The 24,147-nt window shown below is 44.9% G+C and overlaps 2 protein-coding genes and 1 long non-coding RNA gene across 5 annotated transcripts in view; 1 reads left to right on the forward strand and 2 right to left on the reverse strand.

Moving 5' to 3' along the window:
• Positions 1–1,114: 1,114 nt before the first annotated feature.
• adora1b (adenosine A1 receptor b) lies at positions 1,115–13,433 on the reverse strand. Of its 2 annotated transcripts, XR_015101154.1 has the most exons (3): positions 12,838–13,433; positions 4,627–10,915; positions 1,115–4,528 (listed from the first exon to the last, which is right to left on the reverse strand). XR_015101154.1 is itself a non-coding variant. In XM_086113198.1 (2 exons), the coding sequence occupies exons 1-2, from the start codon at positions 13,176–13,178 to the stop codon at positions 10,138–10,140; spliced, it is 1,119 nt and encodes a 372-aa protein (XP_085969324.1). In that variant the 5' UTR covers positions 13,179–13,433; the 3' UTR covers positions 1,115–10,137. The 2 variants fall into 2 exon arrangements, 1 of the variants encoding a protein (XP_085969324.1); XM_086113198.1 differs by having other exon boundaries at positions 1,115–10,915.
• Positions 13,434–14,927: 1,494 nt separating this feature from the next.
• Positions 14,928–16,279, reverse strand: LOC147210595 (uncharacterized). Its single transcript, XR_015101161.1, has 2 exons — positions 16,154–16,279; positions 14,928–15,085 (listed from the first exon to the last, which is right to left on the reverse strand). It is a non-coding gene; the product is annotated as an uncharacterized LOC147210595 (long non-coding RNA).
• Positions 15,904–24,147, forward strand: part of dclre1b (DNA cross-link repair 1B) — a 28,585-nt gene continuing 20,341 nt past the window's right edge. The window contains exons 1-2 of one of the 2 annotated variants that reach the window (XM_086113240.1): positions 15,904–16,250; positions 16,332–16,510. In XM_086113240.1, the coding sequence (XP_085969366.1) occupies positions 16,388–16,510 (123 nt within the window). In that variant the 5' untranslated portion in view covers positions 15,904–16,250; positions 16,332–16,387. Of the gene's footprint in view, positions 16,511–24,147 lie in introns of both variants that reach the window. The other variant, XM_086113233.1, reaches the window with a different exon arrangement.

Consider the following 24,147-nt stretch of genomic DNA (forward strand, 5'->3'; position numbering starts at 1 on the left):
CTCCAATTTGACAGGAATAATCCGTGAGTGAGACGGTTGTCATCGAGCAGCGCACTCGTGACTCATGTTCCCCTGCAGTCAAGTACCGGTGATCAAAACCAAAATGTGCAGTACGGCTTTCAAATCAAATGGCTGCTACGAATCCTGAGACTGACGCGAGGGCATCGGGCCTTATTTTTCAGGCCCGCTTTCAACAAGGACACTCGCCCAGCTCACGACAAGGTATTTTCCATTGAGAGTTTCAACAGGAAACGAAATGTCTTCGATCCCAATTTTGGACGGGATCCCTGGCCGCCTCGAGAAGATGGGAGCGAATTCTGGTGCCCAGATTGAATTTTAAGTGAATCCTCCTGCAAAATACTTTCTTCTCAGATTCATTTGTTGTCAAGCATCATTCATGCGGTATAAGAACAAAAAATAATCATAAACTAATGTAGAAAAACGTGGCAATGAATGAATAGTTATGTCAAAGCCTTTCTCCAACTATTCTAAAATATTTGTGCTCAAACCGTAGACCGGCGGTCCACAACCCCCGGGCCGCGGGTCATTTGGTACCGGGTCGCACAGAAAGAATAAAACTCTGACATTACTTCCATGTTATTTATTTCGGAATCCGCACAATGTTTTATTTTGAAAATTTGCCGGACACTCTCTTACATCCGTCTACAGTATATCACTCTTGACGCAGGTGAAGGCGCGCTTCTCGGTCAGGTGATTGTTTACCGCTAAAATGAAACGCGAGAGCTAGCAAAAGGAGTAAAAAACAAACGTCTTTGGAAAGTTTCTTTGGGAAGGGGAAAAGGCCCAGCCAGGAGACTGAAGAGGAGCCTACGACTTTCAAGAAAGAGAAGAGACAGTATCAGGAGTCCTACTTAAAATACGGATTTATCTCAACAGGAGATTCCCACGCAACAAGCCCACTATGCATAATATGCGGCGGTGGTGAGTCGTATTTTTCATGCACTTTGTATTTGTGGTGTATCTTATTTTGAAGGCAAGTTTCAACATGACCCGCAGTAAGTATTGCGGCCCGATAGGACATTCCTCTTGTCATGATTGTCACGCAGCAAGGTGGTGGTGGACCCCAAAAAGCAGGCAGGAGGGAGGAGCAGGGTGTATTTGAAGAATTGTATTTAAAACAAAGAAAACTACATCCAAAACAAACAAAGTCCAAAGTATCAAACAAAAACCATGACTAAAGCTAAAACATAACAATGAACTAAACATGACAGAAACTAAGAGCAAACAGCAACACACATGACAGTAGCAAGAGCAACAATGACCCGACAATGAGTGTTCGGGCTGGGAGTCCTTTTAAAGCCCTAATTAGTTATGACCAACAGGTGTGCAGCTGCCGGAGGAGCCCTACAGTGCCACCTGTTGGTCCCTAAACCGAATCATGACAATGATTCGCGTTTATGATTGTTGGTTGGGGACCGCTGCCGTAGACAACCGATAATGTGGAAAATGTTGCTCAAATTTTTGGCTGTACGGTTAATAACGGTTCTACGATGGCAAAAGTTTGGACTGAGGGATGAATTGATTCAAATAGAATTCATCTCAATCAGAATTTCTGTTTTGAAAGTGGACCACGTGGAAGTGTGACCAGCATCACGGAACAGATTGTGGCTCGACTTTCAGGCGGCACTTTATTTCGAGAAAGTTGGGGAAACTCCTCATTTCACACAAACACACCATGGGAAAGAGAACATGCGCCGTTGTCGGAATAGGCCTGAAAAGCGAGCGTCTGGGTGTGGATGTGTGCGCATTTTCTCAACACACTGAGCCAAACCCCGCAGGCTTGGATCACTCCGCTACGCTTGGATGCCGCCCAGGAATCCAAGCGCGCATCAACGGCCATTCGTCGGTGTGATGTGAAGGGCCACTTAAAAAATAAATAAAAAAATCACACCTGGGACCGGTCGCCAGCCGATGGCAGAACGCGTATGCTGTTGACGGACAACTGACGAGTTGCCAGGCATCGTCGGGGCGCACGGAGACGAGCACCAGACTGGTCACGAGTCGGTTTCAGGATATGAACAGAAAAACAACAAATCCCACTCACATTTATGATTATGGGCCACGATTCTTTGATCAAGCTAAGACGAACATGTCAACGCACGCGGAATAAGAAAATACCGGACAGCATCGACTCCAACTTCAAAACATCCACAGAGGTTCTGGTGCACGGTCGGGATTGCCAACATTGTGAGGTTCTCATTTCTCCACGATTTGACTCCATTTCCAAAATGTACACGTTGCTATAAATAGCGGTGGGAGGCAGCGCGTGGCTTTGGCCGGGGGCCACGCGCGCCAAATGCGTCTGCTGCGGCGAGAGCCGCCGTTCACGTCAAGGCCACGCAGACGCGACGACTTTACGGACAGCCTGTTGTTTGGCGGCCGGGCTTCGGAGTCAATTACTGCCAGTCATGAGGGGGAGCGTCGCCCCCCTCGCTTCGAAAGGACAACCGCAAAGCGGCGACAGCAGCCCCGAGGCAACACTCCTTCGACAAAGTCGCTCGATTGCGTTCAAGACAGAACAACTCCTCTGCCGGTTTTTTATTTGCCACATTTCTTTCCGCCACAAGAAAAGAATAACATAGCCAAACTTATAAAGGTTTGAGGTCATCCGGACGATTTCAGCTTTCCTAAAGTGTGCGCGTCACTGAGTTTTTTTTAGTTTTTTTTTAAGACAAAAGCATTGTTTTTCACTGCATTAACAATTTACCATTGAGGCTGTATTCCTTCTTGAAATGGATCTTCACTGAAATAAAAAGTGGACATTTCTAATGGACCACAAACCTCTCAACATTGGTGTGTGTACAATGAAGATGGACCCCCGCCTCTTTGTCAGGGCCAAATGATCTTCAAAATTTGACGCCATGCTCCACTCACATTAAGGGTGCCAAATTAAATGACGTGACGAGCCGGATCTGGCCCCTGGGCCTTGACTTTGACACCTGTGATTTAGAGTGTTCCATTAACCTGCCAAACATGTTTTTTGGAAGGTGTGATGAAAGCGGAGTACCCGGAGAAAATCCACGCGGGCGCGGGTAGAACATGCAAACTCCACAAAGGAAGCCCGGAGCCAGAATCGAACCCCGCACCTCTGCACTGCGAGGTCGACGTGCGAACCAGTCGACCACTGTGATTGACACGTCCACCCAATTTCAAGTTGATCATCGAAACCAGTGGCGCAGGCGCTTTCATTTTTTTTTTTTTTTATTTTAGCTAATTGCGCTTTGTGCTGCATTTCATTTGAACGTGGAGCCAATACTGTGTTCATTTTCATGCCGTTTTCAGGCGATTTGATGCACGCAAAAGTGTCTGACGGTCCAAAACAAGGTGAAGCCCCATCTGAAACCGTCTCGCCGAGTCACCGAGCGGAGGAAGAGCCACAATAACAGTGGCCTTGAACGTACTGAGTCAAGTGGGCAGGCTTTTTTTCAACGCCTTCACAAAATAGAAATAAGGCACGGGAATTTCCCCGTGTTGATCAAGGGCAAACAGCTGATAGCTGAGGGGAAGTGAGTCAGTGGCAGCACTTGTTGAGGCAGGCACTTAGTGTATGCCTCCCACTCGTGCGTGTTTGGCCACTGTGTCGGCAATATGCGAACCTTGCTGGGAGTTTGGAACTCAAGGGCGAAAAGTAGTTGCACCGCTGTGTACGCAGCATGTCGTTTTCTTGCTTGAACGCTGACATGAGCGTTTTTGTAGTTTTGCATCCATCAATGACTCCTCTTGCATGTCACTGTGCCGCAAAGTGATGCATGTGGTGCGGAAGGAGGGCGACAGTCTACTTGATAAACATTGACCGGATATTTAAGGCTCAATACAAGTTTGACCCAAAGCTCTTTTTCCTTTAAAGGCCACTGTATTCCTGTTGGGAGGAATGTCAAGTCCTCGGGGGCTAAACATAACAATCAGATGATATTTTGATTAGAAAATATTTTTTCAGCGTCACGCAGCAACATTGACATTTCTTTCTATTTATTTTGTATATGTAAGTAAACATCAATGTTATCATTGCCGTCTGAGCGCTTTCATCAACTAACTTCAATGCCATGTACATTTTAAAATATTTTAACCGCAATCATTTTCTTGGCTCAAGATGACCCGGGGCATGTTTATTCTTCAAAAAGGTAATTTAAAAAAACATTACTTGATTTGCAACGTAGTTTGGGTTGACCATACAATTAATTAACTCAACTTGCAAATAGATGAAATAAATGATGTTGAACATTAAGTATTTGACTGGTTCAAAAAAAAAAAGTCATCACAAAGCGAAAATTTAATCCATATTAAATGTCTTAATAATAATACCTTGAAAGAGAGCTATTAAGGATTATTATTTTTCATTGATGTTTAATTCATACCTAAAACAACTGGGCACAATTCTCTTGTGTTAGTAGTCTACTCACGTCATTTTTTGATTGATAGACTTGACCAGCAGGTGGCACTAGCTCACAAGCAGTCAGAAGAGGTCCCGGTCATGACTGACAAACACATTTTTATCTCCTTCGTCACTCTGTGGGATGGGGAGTGGACAGGGTTGTATGAGTGACATAAAACCAAATATTGTGCATTTTGTAAAACTCCCATTCATCCATTTTCACTTGCCCTCACCAGGTGAGTTGGGGCCGATGCCATCTGACCTTGCATGACGGACAGGTGGGGTCGGACTGACTGGACTGCTCACCAGCCGATGGCAGGGCAAATAAAAGCCAACAACGGACTGGCCACAAGCCCGCGTCAGGGGTCATTCAGACAGGCGGGTGGTTCTCACCTCTTGTCACCGTGGGACCTGCATCATCCTATTGTTACAAAGTTGAGATCAATTTTAGAGGCGTTAAGAATTATGCTTTTTTGTTTTTGTTGTTTCAAAATAGCCTCTGAAAATACATGTACAGTACGTTACATTTTGCTACGAAGTTTCAAGTGACTTGGACGTGCCGCTAAAAGCATAAGCTAGCTTTGATGTTTGCTTACCAAAGGCTGAGCTGCACTGTGTTTGCTTACTGAGTAGCTTGTAACTAAAACACTAGTGAGTAACATCTCCTCAGTGTGTTTTCCAGGTTTCATAGAACAACATTAAAAGGAAAGAAACATTTTACAATTACTAAATACATACTAAAACATTACTATAGGAACGTTCAGTGCAACAATTGTTTTAAATGGTTCATATGGCCGGGTCTGTGGAAGGGCTTGACCAAGTCAAGTCAAATCAAGTCAACTGTATTTATAGAGCACTTTCAAACAGCCATCGCTGCATACAAAGTGCTGTACATGGAGCAATTTAACAGGCACAATAAACAGTAAAACAAATCGGTAATAAAGGCGGTAGAAAGCACCAAACAGTAAAACCAAGAACAAATCTAAGTCATGCTGAGTCGAATGCCAAAGAATATAAGTGAGTTTTGAGGAGGGTTTTGAAGATGGGCAGCGAGGAGGCTTGCCAAATGTTCAGTGGGAGGTCATTCCAGAGAGAGGGACCAGCAACAGAAAAGGCTCGATCCCCTCTGAGCCTCAGTTTAGTTCTTGGTACTTCTAATAATGTCTGGTCCACAGACCTAAGGCGCCGGGCAGGTGTGTAGGGGCGGATGAGCTCATAGAGGTAAGGTGGCGCGAGATTATTCTGAGATTTGAAAACAAATAAGAGGATCTTGAAAATAACTTTAAAATGTATGGGGAGCCAGTGAAGGGATGCCAGAGTAGGAGTTATGTGCTCCCTCTTACGAGTACCAGTCAAGAGGCGAGCAGCGGCATTCTGGACCAGCTGAAGGCGCTTAATGGAGGACTGGCGGACTCCAAAGTAATCGAGCCGGGATGTGACAAAGGCATGAATTACTGTCTCAAAGTGTTCATGTGAGAGGAGAGTTTTTATTTTGGCCAGCTGTCTAAGGTGAAAGAAGCTGGATTTGACAATGGCACCAATTTGCCGATCAAGTTTGAAATCACTGTCCAGTTTAAGGCCCAAGTTTGAGACTGTTGACTTAAGATAAGGAGACAGGGGGCCCAAGTCTACAGGATGGAATGTACAAGGGCCACTGGGACCAAACAATATTACCTCTGTCTTCTTTTCATTGAATTTCAAGAAATTTTGTGCCATCCAGGTTTTGATTTCTTCCAGACAGGATAGGAGTGGCCTTAATGAGAAGGCGTCTTTCTTGCTCAGTGTGACATAGATCTGGCAGTCATCTGCATAGCAGTGGAAGGGAATACCATGTTTCCTTAAGATGGAACCCAATTGTAGCAGATACAGCGAGAACACCAGGGGCCCCAGAATTGAGCCCTGTGGAACACCACATGACAGGGGAGCAGTGCGTGACTCAGAGCAGCCAAGGCTGACACACAAGGTTCTGTCAGCTAAATAGGACCTAAACCACTCAAGAGCACTGCCGCCAATGCCCAGCAAGTGCTGCAAACGAGTCAGCAGAATACATACCAAACATGAAATATATTTTTTGTGGGCTTTATTCCTGATTGAACATCAGTCACCTTGCTGGTGAAAAAAAATGTACAGCGCAGGATCCCCGACGACGTTACTGATCGACTCGAACATTGTACTTCTGGAGGCACAGCGGTGCGGCCCTGAGCACATGGTCTGAAAACACGTCAGGAAGCAATTCTCGCTGTCTGTGAAGGCCGAAATTGTTTCTCACTTTCGAAAGGGAGTTTCCCAGATGACTCCGACTATTTTGACAATCATCCGTAATGGCAACAAAATCATGGCCAACAGATTGAAAAACGATCGTAAACAATTTTGGGGTGTGGCGCATTCTGTGGGGAAGGCACTTTTTTATTTGCTGACTGAAGCTTTCCTTCATACTGTATGCAACTAATTGTAATGAACATGTTTATAGATGTCTAAATGTGTTTTTTGTTTTATTCAACAATTAGAAAAAACAATTTTACATGTTAAGGATTTCGAGAACACTTACGGCTAGCCACACGAGTCACCACGCGGCAGCGTTCAAATTCACATACACGATATTCTACTGTACAAATATCATCTAAATAATCAATCATCGATCAAAATATACCACTTAATCTGCTTAATTGTAAACTAGTTTACTGATTATCTGAATATCTCCCGTTTTACGATGGCGATTACAGTTGGCAATCGGGTGCAAGCACAGCTGAGAGACCGAAGTTTCGCGGGCATTTCGCCCTCTCTACACTTCCTGGTCTGAGTCTCACTCGCGCTCCGTGTTCTCGCGGGACTTTACCAGTGCAACTCTTAAAGAGACAGTGATGCATTTATTAAAAGTGGTGTCATGCACTCCAACAGTCTAGCTCTAGCCATTTCGAGAGATTTTAACAGCCACGGATATGTAATTGCCACTCATGAAGTTACCAAAGTGGTGTGCAAATATGAATTTTGATAAACCAGTCCACAGGGGTGAACAACCCAGTCCAAAAATAATGGGCCATTTTTTGACCTGATGAAATCTGTAAACCAAAGGGTTGGGCTTTCTTTGTTTTATTCAATTACATCCCACTTTCAATTGATCGCGCACTATGCAGAATATTTCTAATATCTCAGCTTACCAACAGGGAAAATCCGCAAATAATCGAAGGTCGTTATAATTGCATTGGGAAAAACTACGAATAAGCATTGACATACTGTACAATTAACTAGAGATGCATAGAACAATTATCTTGATAAACTATTAATCTCTTGATTACTTTGTTGATTACTCGATGAATTGGATACAAAAAAAATACAATTTCCAGCCTTTCATTCAAAAACAGATTGACAATGGAGAAAACGAACAAACACAAACGATTCAGTGACTGGTTTGGTCCAGAACATGTTGGAAAACAGGCCAAAATGTTGATGGTGTTGATTGTTTTGCAAATGTCTTATTTTGATCAAACAAAGAAAAGGATTTGTCTGCTTTCATGTACTTGCAAGAAGCCATAGTTGCAACCTGAACACAGAAAACAGTTCCAATGAGTTCAAGGGTTCATTCATCGCCATGAAACTGCATCGCATCAGATTTTAAGAGGTCGACTTCACCGCGTCGACATTTTCCATCTGCTGCAATGTGACTCTGGCTTGTTTTTATGCTAATCAGACAGAATCATTAGTGCCACTGCCAGCAAGGTTTTCACGTTCCACATAAGATGAGATGCAACAAACGTGCTGTCAGCCTTGACGGCCTCATTTTTCTTTTTTTAATCATTGATTGCTTCTCAGCGGGGATGACATGCAAAAACTATGCCAGTCCGGGATTAACTGCCTCAAAGCTGATATCCATGCGCAGGCGCTGGGCCACTTTACAAACAGCATTTCCCATTCGGAGCGAGTCGGAATAAGACAGTTGAACCCATCAAACAAAGCCACAGCGTATCTTCGATGTAGGTCGCTCGCTCATTCATTCATTCATTCATTCATTGAACTTTTGGGAAATGTAAGTTGATTAGTGAAGTTGATCGAAGATTTTATGAAACAGGACACAGGCCCAACACCCGTGTAGTTTTTTTCTTCCCTGACATCTATTACAACGATGTAGTCACGCCGCACAGGACAGTATCGGACTCCAGAGCCCCTAAGGTGACATGGAAGTAAAAGAAAAAACCCATTGTGTTCCCTCGCAAAGACTGTGAAAATAGGATTTTTTTTTCCATTTTATTTTTTAATTTGATAACATCATGTGCTCTTTATGTTTGGTTGGAGTGAAGGGGCACTTTGTAAGGTGCCACCAGCCCCCAACATTTTGAAAAGCCCTGCCTCACGCACTACGACTCACACCAGGTCACCGTCCATATTTCCAAATTATTGCAAATATATCGACCTTTTCAGAATGTTTGTAAGCGTAGACGCCAGCGCACTTGCGGGTGGCAGAGATCGCTGCCCTGAACTGAAAACGTCACATCTCATTGACTAATGTTGCATTGTTTGCAATGACAAAGGTGATTCAGATTCTGAAAAAAAAAAAACATGTTCCGCTACCAGATAAATCCCAAAAAGGTTTCGATATTTTCAATGCCCTTTAAAAAAAAAAAACAAAAAAAAAAAAACAAAGCACAAATAAAAATAAATAATCCAGCGGAAACTGAGTAGTTCATGTCAGAAATTGTTGTTTGGAGAAGATCCTTACAGGCAGGACTGTTTGATGACATAAGAGCCACGTCGAAAGGCATAGACGAGGAATCAAACTTTGTCACTGGGTTGGTGGACTGCAATTTTCCACAGGTAATAAATCAAATGTTTGATTGGCTTGCTGATGGCCTTGCTTCACATGGCCAAAATAATCATGGCTCGCTTGCTAGCTAACGTCAGCTCGACAGAGTGATCCATTTCCCTTGTCAAAAGAGCGCGTCTGTGCCAGTAATCCGAGCAAGAGAAGTCAGTTGATTAGCCAGTCCTTTAAGGATCACGTTAACCACACTCTCTGAGTTTCCACGTTGATTTTTTTAAATCAACTTTCCAGTGTCATGATCGAAAGAACGACATCCCGGAGACAAGTGATCGAAATGAGTTTCCTATGCAGGGTGTCCGGGCTCTCCCTTAGAGATAAGGTGAGAAGCTCACTCAACGAGTGAGGAGGGGCGGGGGGGGGTCACTATTCCTCCATGTTGAGAGGAGCCAGATGAGGTGGCTCGGGCATCTGCACGTTACAACAGCAGGAGGCCCCGGGACAACCCAGGCCTGGAAACGCCTTGGAATCCTTCAGGAAAAGTTGGAAGATGTGGCTGAGGAGAGGCAATTGTGGGCTCCCCTGCTAAAGCCGTTGCCCCCGCGACCCAACCCCCGACCTTTTAGGCAGTTTATCTCATGACTGACATCACACACATTTAAACTACAGTGATTAAAAAAACAAAACGAAGAAGGCTAAAATCATGATTCAAGCCATTGACCGTTTCCTCAATCGCTCCGCTCCTGGTCAAACGACGCGTTTGTTGACAAGCGGCGCCATGGTAGATCGTTTTGAGCGTTTTGAGCTCATGGTCAAAAGGTCCATGTCAGCACGCTCCTCCTGAGTCAAAGGCCAATCCTGCTGCTGCGGTTGGGAAGGACCCTCTGTGTCGCCTCCCGAAAACCCCGAAATGGAGGCATCGCCTCTCATCGGCTCACGTTGGGAACCAGGCTTCTTGTGTTTTCAAAATGGATTCATTGCATTCCTTGTGCTAAACGGCATTTTGCGCCAATAAGGGTGGCTGTTCTTTCACTTGCAGGGCTTCGCCGCTCTGGTTCTGAGGCTGCGGGCCGCAGGGCGTCCGGCCATCGTCCTGCGGGGGCTTCAGCGGTAACACCCGACCCAGTTCGGGATTGACGCTTTGCCACTTCCTGTCACTGGGCTGCATCTCCAAAGCCGGAGTGTCCTTGCAGCAGAAATACTGCCGCCAGATCTTGTGGAAGGCCGTGCGGAATTTCTTGATGCGGAAGGCGTAGACGATGGGGTTGACGGCCGAGTTCCCGTGAGTGAGCAGGATGGCGATGTAGAGGAGGACCATGGGTTTCTGGCAGTCGGGGCAGAAGAGCGTCACGCAGTTGATGATGTGTAACGGGAGCCAGCTGATGGCGAAGAGAAAGAGGACCAGCGCCAAAGATTTGGCCAGATTGAGCTCCTTGTCGTAGTACTTGTTGGGGTCGGTGTGGCTGCCCGTCAGCTTCTTGCTGTTGAGTTGCTTATGGATCATGTAGAAGATCTCAGCGTAGATCAGCAGCATGAGCACGAGGGGCGGCAGCACCCAGCCGAAAAAGTTGAAGTAGACCATGTAGTCCATGCTGATGACGTTCTCGAACTGGCAGGTGATGACCAGCTCGGAGCCAATGGAGTCGTTCTGCCTCAGACGCCCGAGATTGTTCCAGCCCAGCATGGGGGTGAGGCCCACCACGAAAGCCACCGTCCAGCACACCACCACGGCCGCACCCGCTCGCTGGGGCGTCACCACCCGCTTGTACCTGCGGAGGGCCAACGGAGAAGAAGCGTCAGCTTAGCGCCGAGATCGCGCGCGGGAGAGTGCGGGTGTTGAAGACATTTACACGCTAAAAGCATGGGTGTTGTAAACTTGGTCAAAGCTTAGACCATTACATTTGATGTTAAATCATTCACTCCCAAAGACGTTTTTAAACGTCTTTTCAGACTTGGTCCAGAATTGGCTGGTACTGAATGAGTTAATATGCGAAAATACCGTGACATACATTAAATCTGATGAAAGTGTGTTTTATTAGAGGTGAATAGAATATTCAATATGATGAGTCTTAATTATGCTGTATTTTTATTTTCATCTGATAATATCAGATGATTGGTTCATCTGATATTAGCTACATTGAAATAGTCAAAAATAGCAAAAATCTGCAGATTTTTTTTCAACATACATTTCCAATGGGAGGCAGGTCTGGACTGCAGGCAGGCTGGTCTCGGCACCCACACTCTTTTACTACGAAGCCATATCGTTGTAACGCAAAAGAAAAAACAGTCAAACTCATGCTGAGTGAAAAGCCGAAGAATAAAAATGTGTTTTAAGGAGAGTTTTAAAGACGGGGCTTGCCGAACGATCAGCGTAGTTCAGAGTTCAGAGTAGTGTGAGGCACGTGGCAAAATGACATCCATTCAAGGAAATGGTCAAAAAAAAAGAAAAAAAAAAGAAGAAAATCCAAAATAGTGTTCAGCGAAAGCGCTATCTGAAATAAGATGTGTTGTATTGAATTGCATTGCATTGTATCATCATCGTACTGGTATGGGTGCAAATATTTGGCCACTTCTAATAAGAGCTTAGAGTTTCATGCTCCTGCTACAGTTCTGCGACGACTGAGTGACGATATTCCCGAAGGCTCTTCCACATACTGATATTGACCCAGATATTGTTTCATGTGCTCCGAGAATGCAAGCGCTGTGATATATGATATGTTTCCCGGTATACGAACATGAAAGAGGCAGACACCCACAAAAAAAAAAAAAAGAGTCGGATAAAGGCATTGAATGGGAAGCGTCGGTCGAGATCGACAGCTGACAATCCAGCCTTCTGACATTTGCGCACAACTCGCCTGAAGCGAAAGGAAATGTTGCAATTAGGCTCAGCTTTCATGCGTTGGATTCGTATCGATCGCAGATGTTATGTGTTGGGACGGCCACGTCTCCAAGTGGAGCAAAAAGGCGAGTTATTCACACGTTTAGACTTTTATGAATGGTTAATTCATTTTGATGGGACTACAAATAATATAATCAAAAGAGAATGACTTATTTTGTTGTTGAGATATAAACATTGATATATTTTACATGCACGCTTCTGTCACTAAATTGTGTTGTTTCCAGAGAAAACACAGAAAACCACATTGAGTTACCTTTTGAATGAAATGCCGCACTGCACTATAGAAATAAAGCTGCCTCACCTTGCCTCATGTTTTTCCCCCCCAACGGTGTTTTTCCCAGTGTGTTTCAAAAGATAAATAACACACTGTCATGTTGTACATAATAAAACATAAAATGACAGCATTAAAAATTCAATACTTTGTGCGTCACGAGTTAACAACTTCAATTAAATTGTGATACAGTTTGTCAACATGTGTTGCACCAACGTTTGTGTTCAAATACGACAAAGGCTACCGGTGCTAGTTTTGTTAGCCCATCAATGGCGTTTTCCATTACGTGTTAGCACTAAGCTAGCAGGGGGGGGGGGGGGCGTTCCCAAGACAAAGTTGGTCGGTTGTTTTAAAGTTGTTGAGCTAAATGACTGAAATTATTCCCCGGAACAAAAATTCTAACTCCAGGAGGGCCCCGTCTGCCCCACCAAAGTTTACCATGCCTCAGTTCGCCGGTTTGCTCCACAGTGAGGTGCATGTAGCACATTGAGCCCCCGGGACAATCGCGATCACGAGCTTACCTGGTGGGGATCTTGACTCTCAGGTATCGGTCAATAGCGATGGCCAGCAGCGCCAGGATGGAACTTTGCGTGAGAACCAGAACCGTGCAGGCGACCAGCAGGCAGCTGTAAAAGTGCGTCTGCAGCCCGATGCTGATGGTGATGGCCAGCGGGATGACCAGCGCCCCCACCGCAATGTCGGCCAACGCCAGCGACACGATAAAACAAAAGGTGGTGTCCCGCAGGGATTTGTTGATCCTCACCGCCCACACCACCATCACGTTGCCGACCACCGACGCCACTGCGATCGCCACCTCCATGCCGATGTAGAGGGACCGGGAAGACAGCAGTGCTCCGGGCATCCTTGAAGAGGACCAAGGCGGGGGTGGGAGGAAACAAGCCAAGAAAGAAGGAAAAAATACCTCTTGAGTTTGACACAGACGTTTTGGGGTTGTTGTTGTTTTTTTTGTTTTTTTTTGCTCAATGTGTCCGGGTGCAGGTGCGGAGGTTCGTGCGTCCACGGCGCCGATGCGCGCCGCCTCCACTCGGCTGCATCTCCTGCAGAAGCGGCAAAGAGGAGGAGAGGAGCATCCTGCTCTCCGTGCATGCGCGCGGGGCAAGAGGATGGTTGGTTGGTGGGTGGGGGCTGGGGGGGGGACTCCGCGACCGAACAAAAGAAAAGCTTTCAGCAAACAGCCGACACCAGAAACGTCATGCGTGCGGGTGCGCCCTCGCGCATGGCTCCCCTCCCACCTCGTTTTCCTTCGATCCCCTTTGCTTTCGCGCTCTTGCTTCCAAATAGTCCGCTTTTCATGGGTAGAGCGCCGAGGCAAAAGTCTTCGGAATTCATTGTACTTGATGGAAATAGAAGCTAGAGATGCACATCGGCCCGCGTGGAAACCGTGGCAGTTCCCCTTTTTTAAACGCTGTTCACTTTCCACCACGTGTTCAATTTTGGCCGGAGCCAAGAATATCCACAAAATTCGACATCACTACAGATCTTTTAAAAATGGATGAAGAGACCGTTTGCCATTAAAAAAGGAATGAGTAGTAGTCCTTCATCACATTTCCAGAGAAAAGAGAAAGTGTTTTTTATTGTCGTCACATTGTAGTCCTCCAAAAAAGCCCTTTCTATCGCATTTGTCATCCTGACTTGACAGGAATATTGGACATGAAAAAAATGAAACAAAATATATCATGTTACCTCGAATTTAAAATGTAAGAAATGACCACGCCCGAGGTTAAACAACCAATCAGAGAACAATGTTCTTTACGTGGTTCCGTTACTTTATACACTCAAGGCGGGAACACCCCTGGAGTCTTGCGCGGACTTGTGACCGCGTTACCCCCGAAAAGCACCACATTGGTCGTAGAAGGTTATTCTCAGTGATGGACACTTGACCCACTTTTGCCGTCCGTCCTGCCCTCCCAGTTTATCCCAAATTGCAATTCCGAAAATGAGTTTATTCTTTATTTCCTCTTTTATTATGTTTTTTTTTTTTGTACAATACAAAGCTATTTTTCTTCATTAAAAAAAAAACTCAAGCCGATTTAAACTGCCCATATTTCCAAAGATGATAACATCCAACCCCGAGCCCTGAAATAAAAAATTGTGCCAATTTTAGCCAATTTTTCCGTCCGTGGTTCACAAATACCATCGGACAAAGTATCGTACAACAGCCAAATGTTCTGCCTCCATTCATGTCTTCAGTGCACTGTTACGGAACCAAAAACAAAACCAAACAAAAAGGGACTTTATTCATCTATCCGTCCGTCCCAAGGGGTTCCTAGGCCAGCCGGGAGACAAAGTCTCTCCGGCATGTTCTGGGTCGTCTCCGGGGCCTCCTGGCGGTGGGCCACGCCCGGAACACCTTGATTCAAGAAATATTTTTCAAATTAAAAGGCTGATTCATCGGTTTTGTGCATTTTTTTTGCTGTCAAATATTGGAACGCGCATCGGGCTCACAAAAAAAAATCTGTATTGGTCTGCTCCTACTAAAAAGGACAGTGGAAGGCTCTTTATGGCACTTTAATGGGTAATATTGATTTGGAATCGAAGTACACTAACTTACGAATTTTGTCATCGAACAAATTAAACTCAGAAATCGAAGTACTGCTATAGTCATTTATTTTTTATTTTTTCAAAATGTGCTCAATATATTGCAGACATCATAACAGATTTGTGCTTAACAAATTCAATGATCACAGCCAGGTGAGATTTGCCAGCGTGGTCTGAGCCAAGCAGCGCCCTTCCTGGGACGGCTCCGTCCTGAACAGAAGCGTGCAGAGCTTTGGACCTTGTACCCTTGCTAACGGTGTCGATAAGAGCAAAGGACAACAAATGACGCACATCAAGGAACACAGGCATAACCTAACGATGTGCAAAGTACGTGTTGCATATCATTAGGTTGTGAAGGTGCCCTATAAAAAAACAATGCATTGAATCGCCTTTGGCATACTAATAAATGCGATACTGGTGAAAGTTCATGTAATGCAACACCATAATGCAAAAATCACACTTAGTAGTGCTACCTGGAAAGCAAAAAAAATAAAATAAAAATCAGCTGAACTGCTGTTTGTTGTGAAATAAGATTACGATGACCATACAGCACTTGCACCTACAATTTTTGCGGACAAGTGCCAGCAAAAAAAAAAAAAAAAAGTTCCATTGACGGCTTGTATAAAACAAACAAACAAACAAACTGTTATTTGGGACAATTGTGTAGCCAGGCATCAGTAGTACAGATTTTTTTTTAACTGTTTGCAGAGATAGCTTTCACTTCTTCAATTAAAAATGCGATTCTTGGTTGTTCCTCTTCCATGGGAAAGTAAGCCATTAAAACGCCTTTAGCTAGCTAGTCTGCCTATCTATGTGTGTGTGTTTGTGTATCGCTGTCGCTTTCATACATGACTGACACTCAGGTGGATTACAGATGCTCTTTTTATTGTAACACTGCAACACACTATGGCGGGAGGGAGCAATGGTGAAACGGCATTCAATCCCGGACAGCTATTACTCTGCATTCCTCGTAGCTCTGACTGACTAACAAAATATTGTTTCTACGCTTATCAGAACACAAAGTGATCTTATAGTATTTTAAAATGAAACATCCTGGTAGAAATGATAAGACTGCGAGTCATATATTTTGCAACTCTCCACGAAAAAGAAGCCTCGTTTACGAAGTGTCATTGAATACACCACAGGCGGCAGAGACGCGACTTCGTAATACGAACACGAACGGCGGCGGCTGTCAACTGCCGCTAATAATGACTGCATGCGCTGTCTGATGGGGCCAAGATGCAAAACATGGGAAGGACCCGGGTGAAAATGTGTCACCTGTTCATTAGGATGAGGGACAGCTACGAGGACATCATACCTTCCATTCAGAAAGCCACCACAGACCTTTGCCGGAAGGGAAAAAGACAATGAAACGGTCAGCATGCAGCAATCGATTGACGACCTTGTAGACTGAGGAATGATGGCCATCGTTTGTCTGCGGTGCTCGTGGTGACAGGACAGCGTGCAGTCTCAAGACACGAGCCGTCTGCGTGGCCACGTGGAGTGCTCATCATGAGCGGTGGAGGACAAGCCTGCGTGCTGCCAAGAAGGAAGGAAGGAAGCAGCCATATGGGCCTCGCAGCGGGCCTGGGAAACCTTCCACCCGAAACCTCTTCAAGGCAGCGCTTACCTCCGGTAACGTTACAAAAGTAACACGGTACAGTTTTATATTAACTCATTCAATCGCAGCCATTTTCACTGGAGCAACCCCCCTCAAACCCAGCATTTTACTGGATTTTGACTGATCTTGCAAGGCCCACAGAATATTTGGTTCTAATGCTATATAAACACAGAGCCTACCAAAATACAGTTTGGACTCTCTTCTTTTGGCAGAAATGTTTTTCCAATCTTCAGCAATCGGCATTACAAAATGGCTAAGTTTCATGAAAATGGCGATTCCTGGGCAAAAAAAAAATGGAGAAAAAGCGCTTTTTGTAAAACCATGCATTTCAAGCACATGACACCACTGCCACCTACTGGTCGCTTTTTTACATGATATACAATGCAAACGGCTTCTTCTCATTTACAGATTGCATCAGACCCTCCTCCTCTCTATGACACACAAAAAAAAAAGACTTAGACGTACAAGTACGTCCTTGGTAGGCGGGGCCTAATTTTAAAAAGACGTACAAGTACGTCTTGTCAAATGAAAGAGTTAAGTTCCGGCCATAATGGAGTACGTCATATAACGAGTTACTCATTATGATTTTGGAATATTATTACAGTTGCTGAGTCCAGGATCAAGTTAGAATGTCAGGACCACAGGACAAAATTAAACGCAAGGAAAAAAAAAAAGACATGAACAGGAAGTGACCCTTGAAACCATGTCAATCGTACAAGCGGAATGTGTTACTTGTCGAAGCTCGTCAGGCCTTGTAGTCGAGCATGTTGCTGTTGTACGTTGACTTTCAGCTTAGTTCCTTGGAAACTGGAAACGCATTCATTACTTTCACACCAAAGTCGACGCATTACAAGTGCAGGGAAGTGATTGTTTTTCAGACCAACAGCAGGCATCGCGGCAGGAAATGAAAAGCAAAACACATTCAAAATACAAGCGGGGGGGAATCACAGGTACAAAGTCAAAAGCAGCGTTTAAAAATGTGAAGAATTAAGAGTCAGTGTGCTTTTGAGATATGATCTATCTACCTGTCACGTCTCTTTTGTCCGACGATTTGTCAATTATATTTAGCGACATTAAAAAAAAACACATTGTCAATAAATACTTACCTTTCCCATCTGCATAATTTATTTGGAGTCTTTTGAGAATATTTATGGTATACAGACTGAGATTGTTCATTGGACCAAACATCAGTCCTAATATTTATGTTGGAAACAATCTATCTTGTGATTGATACAAATATTAATCAAAGGGAGTCAAAACATTGAACATCATGCCCCACACTGTATAGGTTTTTCTTTACATTGACCGAATCGGGTTGCCAATTTCAGATTTCCCTTTTAAAACGTCGAAAGAATTGATGAATCAATTGATAATGAGAAATAACTTTACACTGATGTGCTCGCCACTCACTCACCGTGCCGCCCGCGTTGGGATCATAAATCTTTCCGACGCCTTTGACACACATCTGGCATATGTAGAGAGGCAATCAAGAATAGCCCAGTGCGCACCTTACACGCATGTTTACGGACACATTTTCAGCACGTAGACCTCAGAGCAGACGCGTGCCAGCTGCTTCCTGTTAAAACATCTGCCGGAGTCATCCTCGGTGTGCACGTGGGGATGTGTGAACGCATACCTCGGTCGTATTTACGGCCGATGTGGTTATTTGTATTTTTATGGATGAGTTGATGGGAGGGGTGGGGGGGGGGGGTGATGCAGCGGGACATTTGTGAGGCTCTGCGTTTTCTGCAAAGTCATCTCTTTGCGTGCTGCCATTAGACGACGTGGGCGCGCGGCTGCATGACGGAGTCAGCGGTTCCGCTTTGCATTCCCATTCCCGCAGGGTGGGTGACGCCAAAAGCCACTGCGGGGAATCACCTTTTCAAAAAAAAAAAAAGATCCTCAGAAAGTTGCCGACATGTCACGTCGCTCCACTTCCTGTTTGCGTTCATACGTACAATATGCAGTTTTATTTGATAGAATCCAATGGCAGCGTGACGCTTTCGGAAACAGTAGAGAACCAAGCCATTAAGATGAACCCCCCCCACAATTAACGCATTTCTTGGCGTGACGATAAATGCTCTTTCACATTATTTGATCAAAATCCCAAAAGCTCTACAAATCAAGTGATGTTAAGTTGAGAAAGGATACGGAAATTTAATCACATTGAACATCTCCCTGAAAGATGGCTTCAAATCGCACAGCTATGGGGTGTCGCATGCAAACAAGCCACTCATTGCAGACGTCGCCTCCATGTACCGTGGCTTTTGTTTCTGGGCGTGCGAGGCCATCGCAACTAGCCGGGCCGCTATTTGTTCTCAAAGGTTTGATCCGAAAAGGGATTCTCAAAAAAAAACAAACCCCACAAAGGCAGCACTTCAACACCAAACCGTCTTTGTCAATCACCCTGGCGGATCTGCGCGCGTGGGCTTATGACCCCAAAACAGCTATAGAATGAATTCATATTTCAATTTAATTCTTTATTCATGTATCTGCTCAGTGAAGTGGATACTATTAGTTATTGTCAATAACATCAGCTCCAGTACTTTGCTTTATTTTTAGGGGCCAACAACAAAAAGCAGGGATTAAAAATCAAGTCATTGTCTCTGCTCTCAAAAACACAAACGCATGGTCACTGAATGCGGCGGAACCACACCCTGCTCGCTCATATGTCAAATCAAATACCACTTCTACAAATGAGGAAAAAAATAGATGCTATTTCATTCAGCATCTTTCTCACACAACCCATCACTCCATGTTTTGAGCTGCAAAAATATATCCACTTCAAGTCCCTGGTGGCTAGAAAACTGGGTCGTTGTGAGGGTTTTCTATGCCGTGACAACGACGCGCTCCAGAGTGAAATTTCGCCCCTCCTCACACTTCTACCTTTCTCTGTTGCATGTGACACGTGTGTGCTCACATGCAACGATGAGGCACTCTAAATATGACTTGTGTTGAATCATGCCAGATGGCCCAGTGCATCAGTGGACCCTGTTTTCGCCAAGCCCCCCCCCCCCCCAAAAAAAATCAGCAAAACCAAAATGGCGACAAACAGTTTCACGGCCGATCTCAACAACTGAGCGTGACATCGTTCTCAGCCTTTGCATCTTTTCAGCAATTCTTTTCAAACATACATCATGTATTTCGAAACAAATCTCTGAATTCAGTTCACGGGCTCTTGAATACAAAAGGTTATCAGCGGCTGTTGCAGATGTGATTGCGCAAACTGATTTTGGTCGGCTATCCGTGCACACTGTGCTGCGTGGCTAATTGTGTGTGTGTGTGTGTATGCAGTGTTGGTCATGATCAGGCGAGATGTGGCGTAGCCATCTGGCAAACGCTGACCCCCAACTCTGTTTCTTGCCGTTTTTAGCAAACCAATGTATTCCTTTTGCCAAGTCAGCAGAAGGATTTCCTGTATGCTTCCAAATGCTAAGTCAGGGGTGTCAAAGTCATTCTCCCCGCGGCTCGCGACGTCGTTGCGGTTTCCCCTCAAAGGGCCGTTGTGACTGTGAAACTCATACAAATGTCCAGGGTCATCACCTCATCATATTATTATGATCATCATCAGATGATTATGATGATGTGATTCAAATTGTTTGTGCGGCAGATGTGCGAAGCGCTCCCTCACTGTGCTGCACAAACTTAAAAAAAAAAAATCTGTTAAAGTTGCTCCATCCCCTTGCTTCATATATATATATATATATATATATATATATTAGTGCTGTCAGTTTAATGCGTTATTATCTGCATTAATTTAAGACAGTTTTAACTCGATTAATTTTTTTATCTCAAGATTAATGCGGCACCACGTCACGGATGTGACGTTGCTCTAAAATAATAAAATGTGCTCTAAGTTTGAATAACTGCTGCAAGTGAAAAATGTTCATGTGAAATTGAAAGTCGAAATTGTTGTTTCAGTTAATATTTGCATTTTGCAGAAAAGAAAACTGATCCACGATTCCATGTTGATAAGAGCATTAAAATGGGAAAATAGGAGAAAAAAGAAATCAAAGGAAATTTAGAATAGATAAAAATCTTTGATTAATTACGGATAATTCTAAGTTAACTATGAAATTATACATTTGATCGCGATTAAATATTTTAATCGTTTGACAGCACTAATATATATATATATATATATACACACACACATATGGAATTATTATCATTGCAACAAAATAACAACTCATCCCGGTCCATCAACGGTCCTTCTTCCACCGGCAAATATCACAGGGCCAAAAAGATCATTCAAAACAATGTCCCCACCATGAATTGCTTTGGTCGCCCGGCGTGCTGGCAAACGGCCTACAAAGCGAGACGTCTCCATCCGCTGCACGATGAGCGATGAGGCCGTTCATCTCGTGTTGTTTCTGTTTGCCGAGTGTCCCCGGTTGATCACGCCGCAATTCTTCTTCCCGACAGCGACCGCTCTTGTTTTTTTTCTCTCCAAGGGGAAGTCTTTGTCAGATCCAATAAATGTGGCTGGCGTCTGGCCCCCCCGGGGGGTCTTTAGAGACCGCCAGTGGAGTTCATCGACGGGTCCGGTTTTCAGCATGACCGAGTGTCGTGCTGTCGTGACTCAAAAGAGACAAAACACCGGCGAGGATGAGGCTGGATGAGATTTTGACACTTTGAAGTGATCACAAGCGGTCCTGTATGAGCCGTTTCCCGCCCTTCCTTGAGCCAAGGCATTATATTTTATTGGAGGGAAAAAAAAAATCTCACTGCACGGCACAAAATAAACGTGTCACAAAAATTGAAATTGTCCTGGTTGGGTTGGTTTTGTCTCGGGGAGGTGGCATGGGAGAGCTTCTCCTCCAGATGCGCACCTCTTTCTTATTTTGGCATCAGCTCTTTCCTGCCATCAAATTCAAATCAAGTGGAGAGACCGCTCTCGGTCAGATCGCTGTGCCCCTCTCATGTTTGGTTGCTCCAGTGTAGCCCTGCAAGTGTTTTTCTTCATCCGTGTGGTTCAGTACAGCTTGTTTCTCCTGCCTGCGTTTTGGCTTCACGACAATCTCCGACCAAAAATGGACCCCGCAGGACCAGAAGCCTAATCCCATTGCCATTCTGTTCTGGCGGCCGCTACTGGGTGACTTTAGCATGTCTGGGATACATCTGGAGTTTTGTTTTTGCTACTTTATTCCGAGTGCTCTTCTGTATCGTCCTCATAATTGGATTTCTTTACCTCTGCGTCCCGCGTCCTGGACGCATAATTTTACCGCCAGATGCACAGTTCCAAATAATGTTTGGGACGCAAGGAAATTTCTTAGTTAAAAAAAATAAAAAAAAACCTACGGTAAATCTTTTTTTCCAGCAACAATCGCAGTTTGACAATCACCGCCATTGTTGTTTTGATCTGGATAATTGGATTTCTTTTCCTTTTATGACAAGCGATTTCAGCCATCTCGTTACCTCTGCGTCCATAATTTTCCCGCCAGATGCACAGTTCCAAATAATGTGCGTTTTTGGGATGCAAAGAGATTTCTTAGTTAAAAAAAAAAAATTTACGGAGTTTGTCAGAGTTTGACAATCGCCGCCATTGTTGTTTTGATCTCGCATTAAGTAAGATCGCGTGACGAGATTGGCGAAATCGGCCTTCACTTGCGGAAAGCAGACGATTGCCAAGTTGTGTAACGTTACAACAAGTGTTGCGAAAGTATATTGCGGAGATGTGAACTCAAAAACTGAACCACGGGATGAAATAAGAACCTATTCCTCAGCAAATCTTGTATGCCTGAATTATTTCAAATTTTGCAACATTTGTTTATAAGAAATATAACTATTATCAATGTATATTGTTGTTGTTTGTGTTATTATCATATGCGATTGAATAAGTAGACCATTTAAGAATTTGAAATTTGGGATCCTCTAAATGCATCATGGGACTCCGACTTTTCTGATCAGTGAGTCACCGCAGGACTCACAGGGCTCAAATTGTGAAATTATCACGGTGATTTATGTGATTGTGTCGTTGGCCTTTTGCAGACGTTTTTGGTTGGTCACGTTTTGTCCTGGTTCTTTGTTAGCAGCGTCATCGCTGTCAATTGTCTGCTTGCGCAGTGCTCGTCACTTGTGATTGCGATGCATCCATTTTGGTAAAGTATGGCGATAGTCAGCGCTGATTGCATAAGCGCGTTTCGCACTATTTTTAGTTCAGACGCTCGGATAATTAAAGCATCTGGAGAGCTCAACCCCCCCCCCCGTAGTCAGCACATTCTTGTGAAATAGGGCTCTTTCTTACAAACACTTGAGCAACACTCAGAAAAAAAGTGAGGAAGAGACGCCGTGTAACAAATCTTGTTCGGAGATGCCGCCGCGTTGGTTTGTTTCACGGCACCGAACATTTTTGACCCGCTTGCTGACATCTTTACTTTACCGAGCGGCCGGCTTATCGGCGAAGGTCGTCCGGTTCGCTTTGATTTTGACGACGCCAATTTCCAACAAAGGTTATATCGGCAAGAAGGTCTCGGAGCACTCCCCTCATACGCGAGGAGGCCAACTGAATCCCGCGTGAGCAGGCCACTGAGGAAGAAACAAACAAAAAAAAAAACCTGAGGGAAGAAACCCCTGCGAGTGGGGCCGCCGTCTGCCTCAAATGTTTCGAGGAATGACTGAATAGGCTAGGGAGCAGTAAAAATGGGAGCCAGGGGGGCAAGAGAGAGTAATGGAGAGAGGGAGGGAGAGAGGGCCAGGGTGTGGTGAAGTGGGGGACAGAACGAGGAAGAGAAAGGGAGAAAAGAAGAGAAAGAGGGAACAATTGACAGAGGGAGAAAGAGAGAGCACGGAAAGACAAAAAAGGGGAGGGGTGGCCAGATTGACGGAGCAATAAAAAGGAGGGAGAGAGAGCAGGCAATAAGAAATGAGAGAAAAGGGGAGAGGAGGCACCACTGAGTGGAAGACAGAAAGCGATAAAAAAGAAAAGAGAAATCGGGCAATGGAGAGAGAAAAGGAGAAAAAAAGGAGTAACAGGGAGCGAGATAAGACGGGAAGCAATAAAAAGGGGACTGACAGAGTAAAAGAGAGAGGCAGTGACTGACGGTGGGGGGGGGGGGCAGTCGAGAGAGAGAGATGGAAGGGGGGAGCAAAAAGGTTATAGGACGCCACACAGAGCGAGGGAAAGGAGAGAGATCGAAAAAGAAGAAGTGTGAGAGAGAGAGAGAGAGAAAGCCATTGTCTTCCCCACAAAACATCACCGAGGAGCAGTCCGAGTGCCACTCATACGACAAAACGATCTGCCGCACATGTCAAAGTCATGCCGTCGTTCAGGTAAAGTGGGTCAAAATGGGGGTGGGGGCGTTCCATCTTCTGACGAGGGAGCCACTTTGATGTTGCTTGTCGGCGCCGCAAGAGGAAGCCTTTCCGAATCAATTCCACAACAGGAATCGTCAAGCAGCCAAATTAAAAAAAGAGCTCGCTGCTGTCAGCGCACGGCAGACCCTCGTTAAAATGGAGACCGCGCGGACCCTTTGTCGTTTTCACTCCTCCGCCATATTCAGCGCACCTCCACACGCCGTCGGCTCGCTTTCGTGGCTTTGCGCGCTGATGGCCGACGTCACGTGCTCGGCGTCGGTCGCTGCGGTCGTTTTGCGACGTGTTCCTTGGTCTTCAGCATCCGCCGCATGCCGTGTGGGAATACGCGTTTCTA

This window comes from Hippocampus guttulatus, chromosome 1 (genome assembly GCF_054856545.1).
Source record: "Hippocampus guttulatus isolate MCC_2025c chromosome 1, RoL_Hgut_1.0, whole genome shotgun sequence".
Taxonomy (NCBI): Eukaryota; Metazoa; Chordata; class Actinopteri; order Syngnathiformes; family Syngnathidae; genus Hippocampus; species Hippocampus guttulatus.

Coding starts and splice junctions, on each gene's coding strand:
- adora1b (XM_086113198.1), bottom strand. CDS start 13,178: ATGCCCGGAGCACTGCTGTCTTCCCGGTCCCTCTACATCGGCATGGAG. Junction 10,916..12,837: donor AGAGTCAAGATCCCCACCAG/GTAAGCTCGTGA, acceptor GGCCCTCCGCAG/GTACAAGCGGGTGGTGACGC.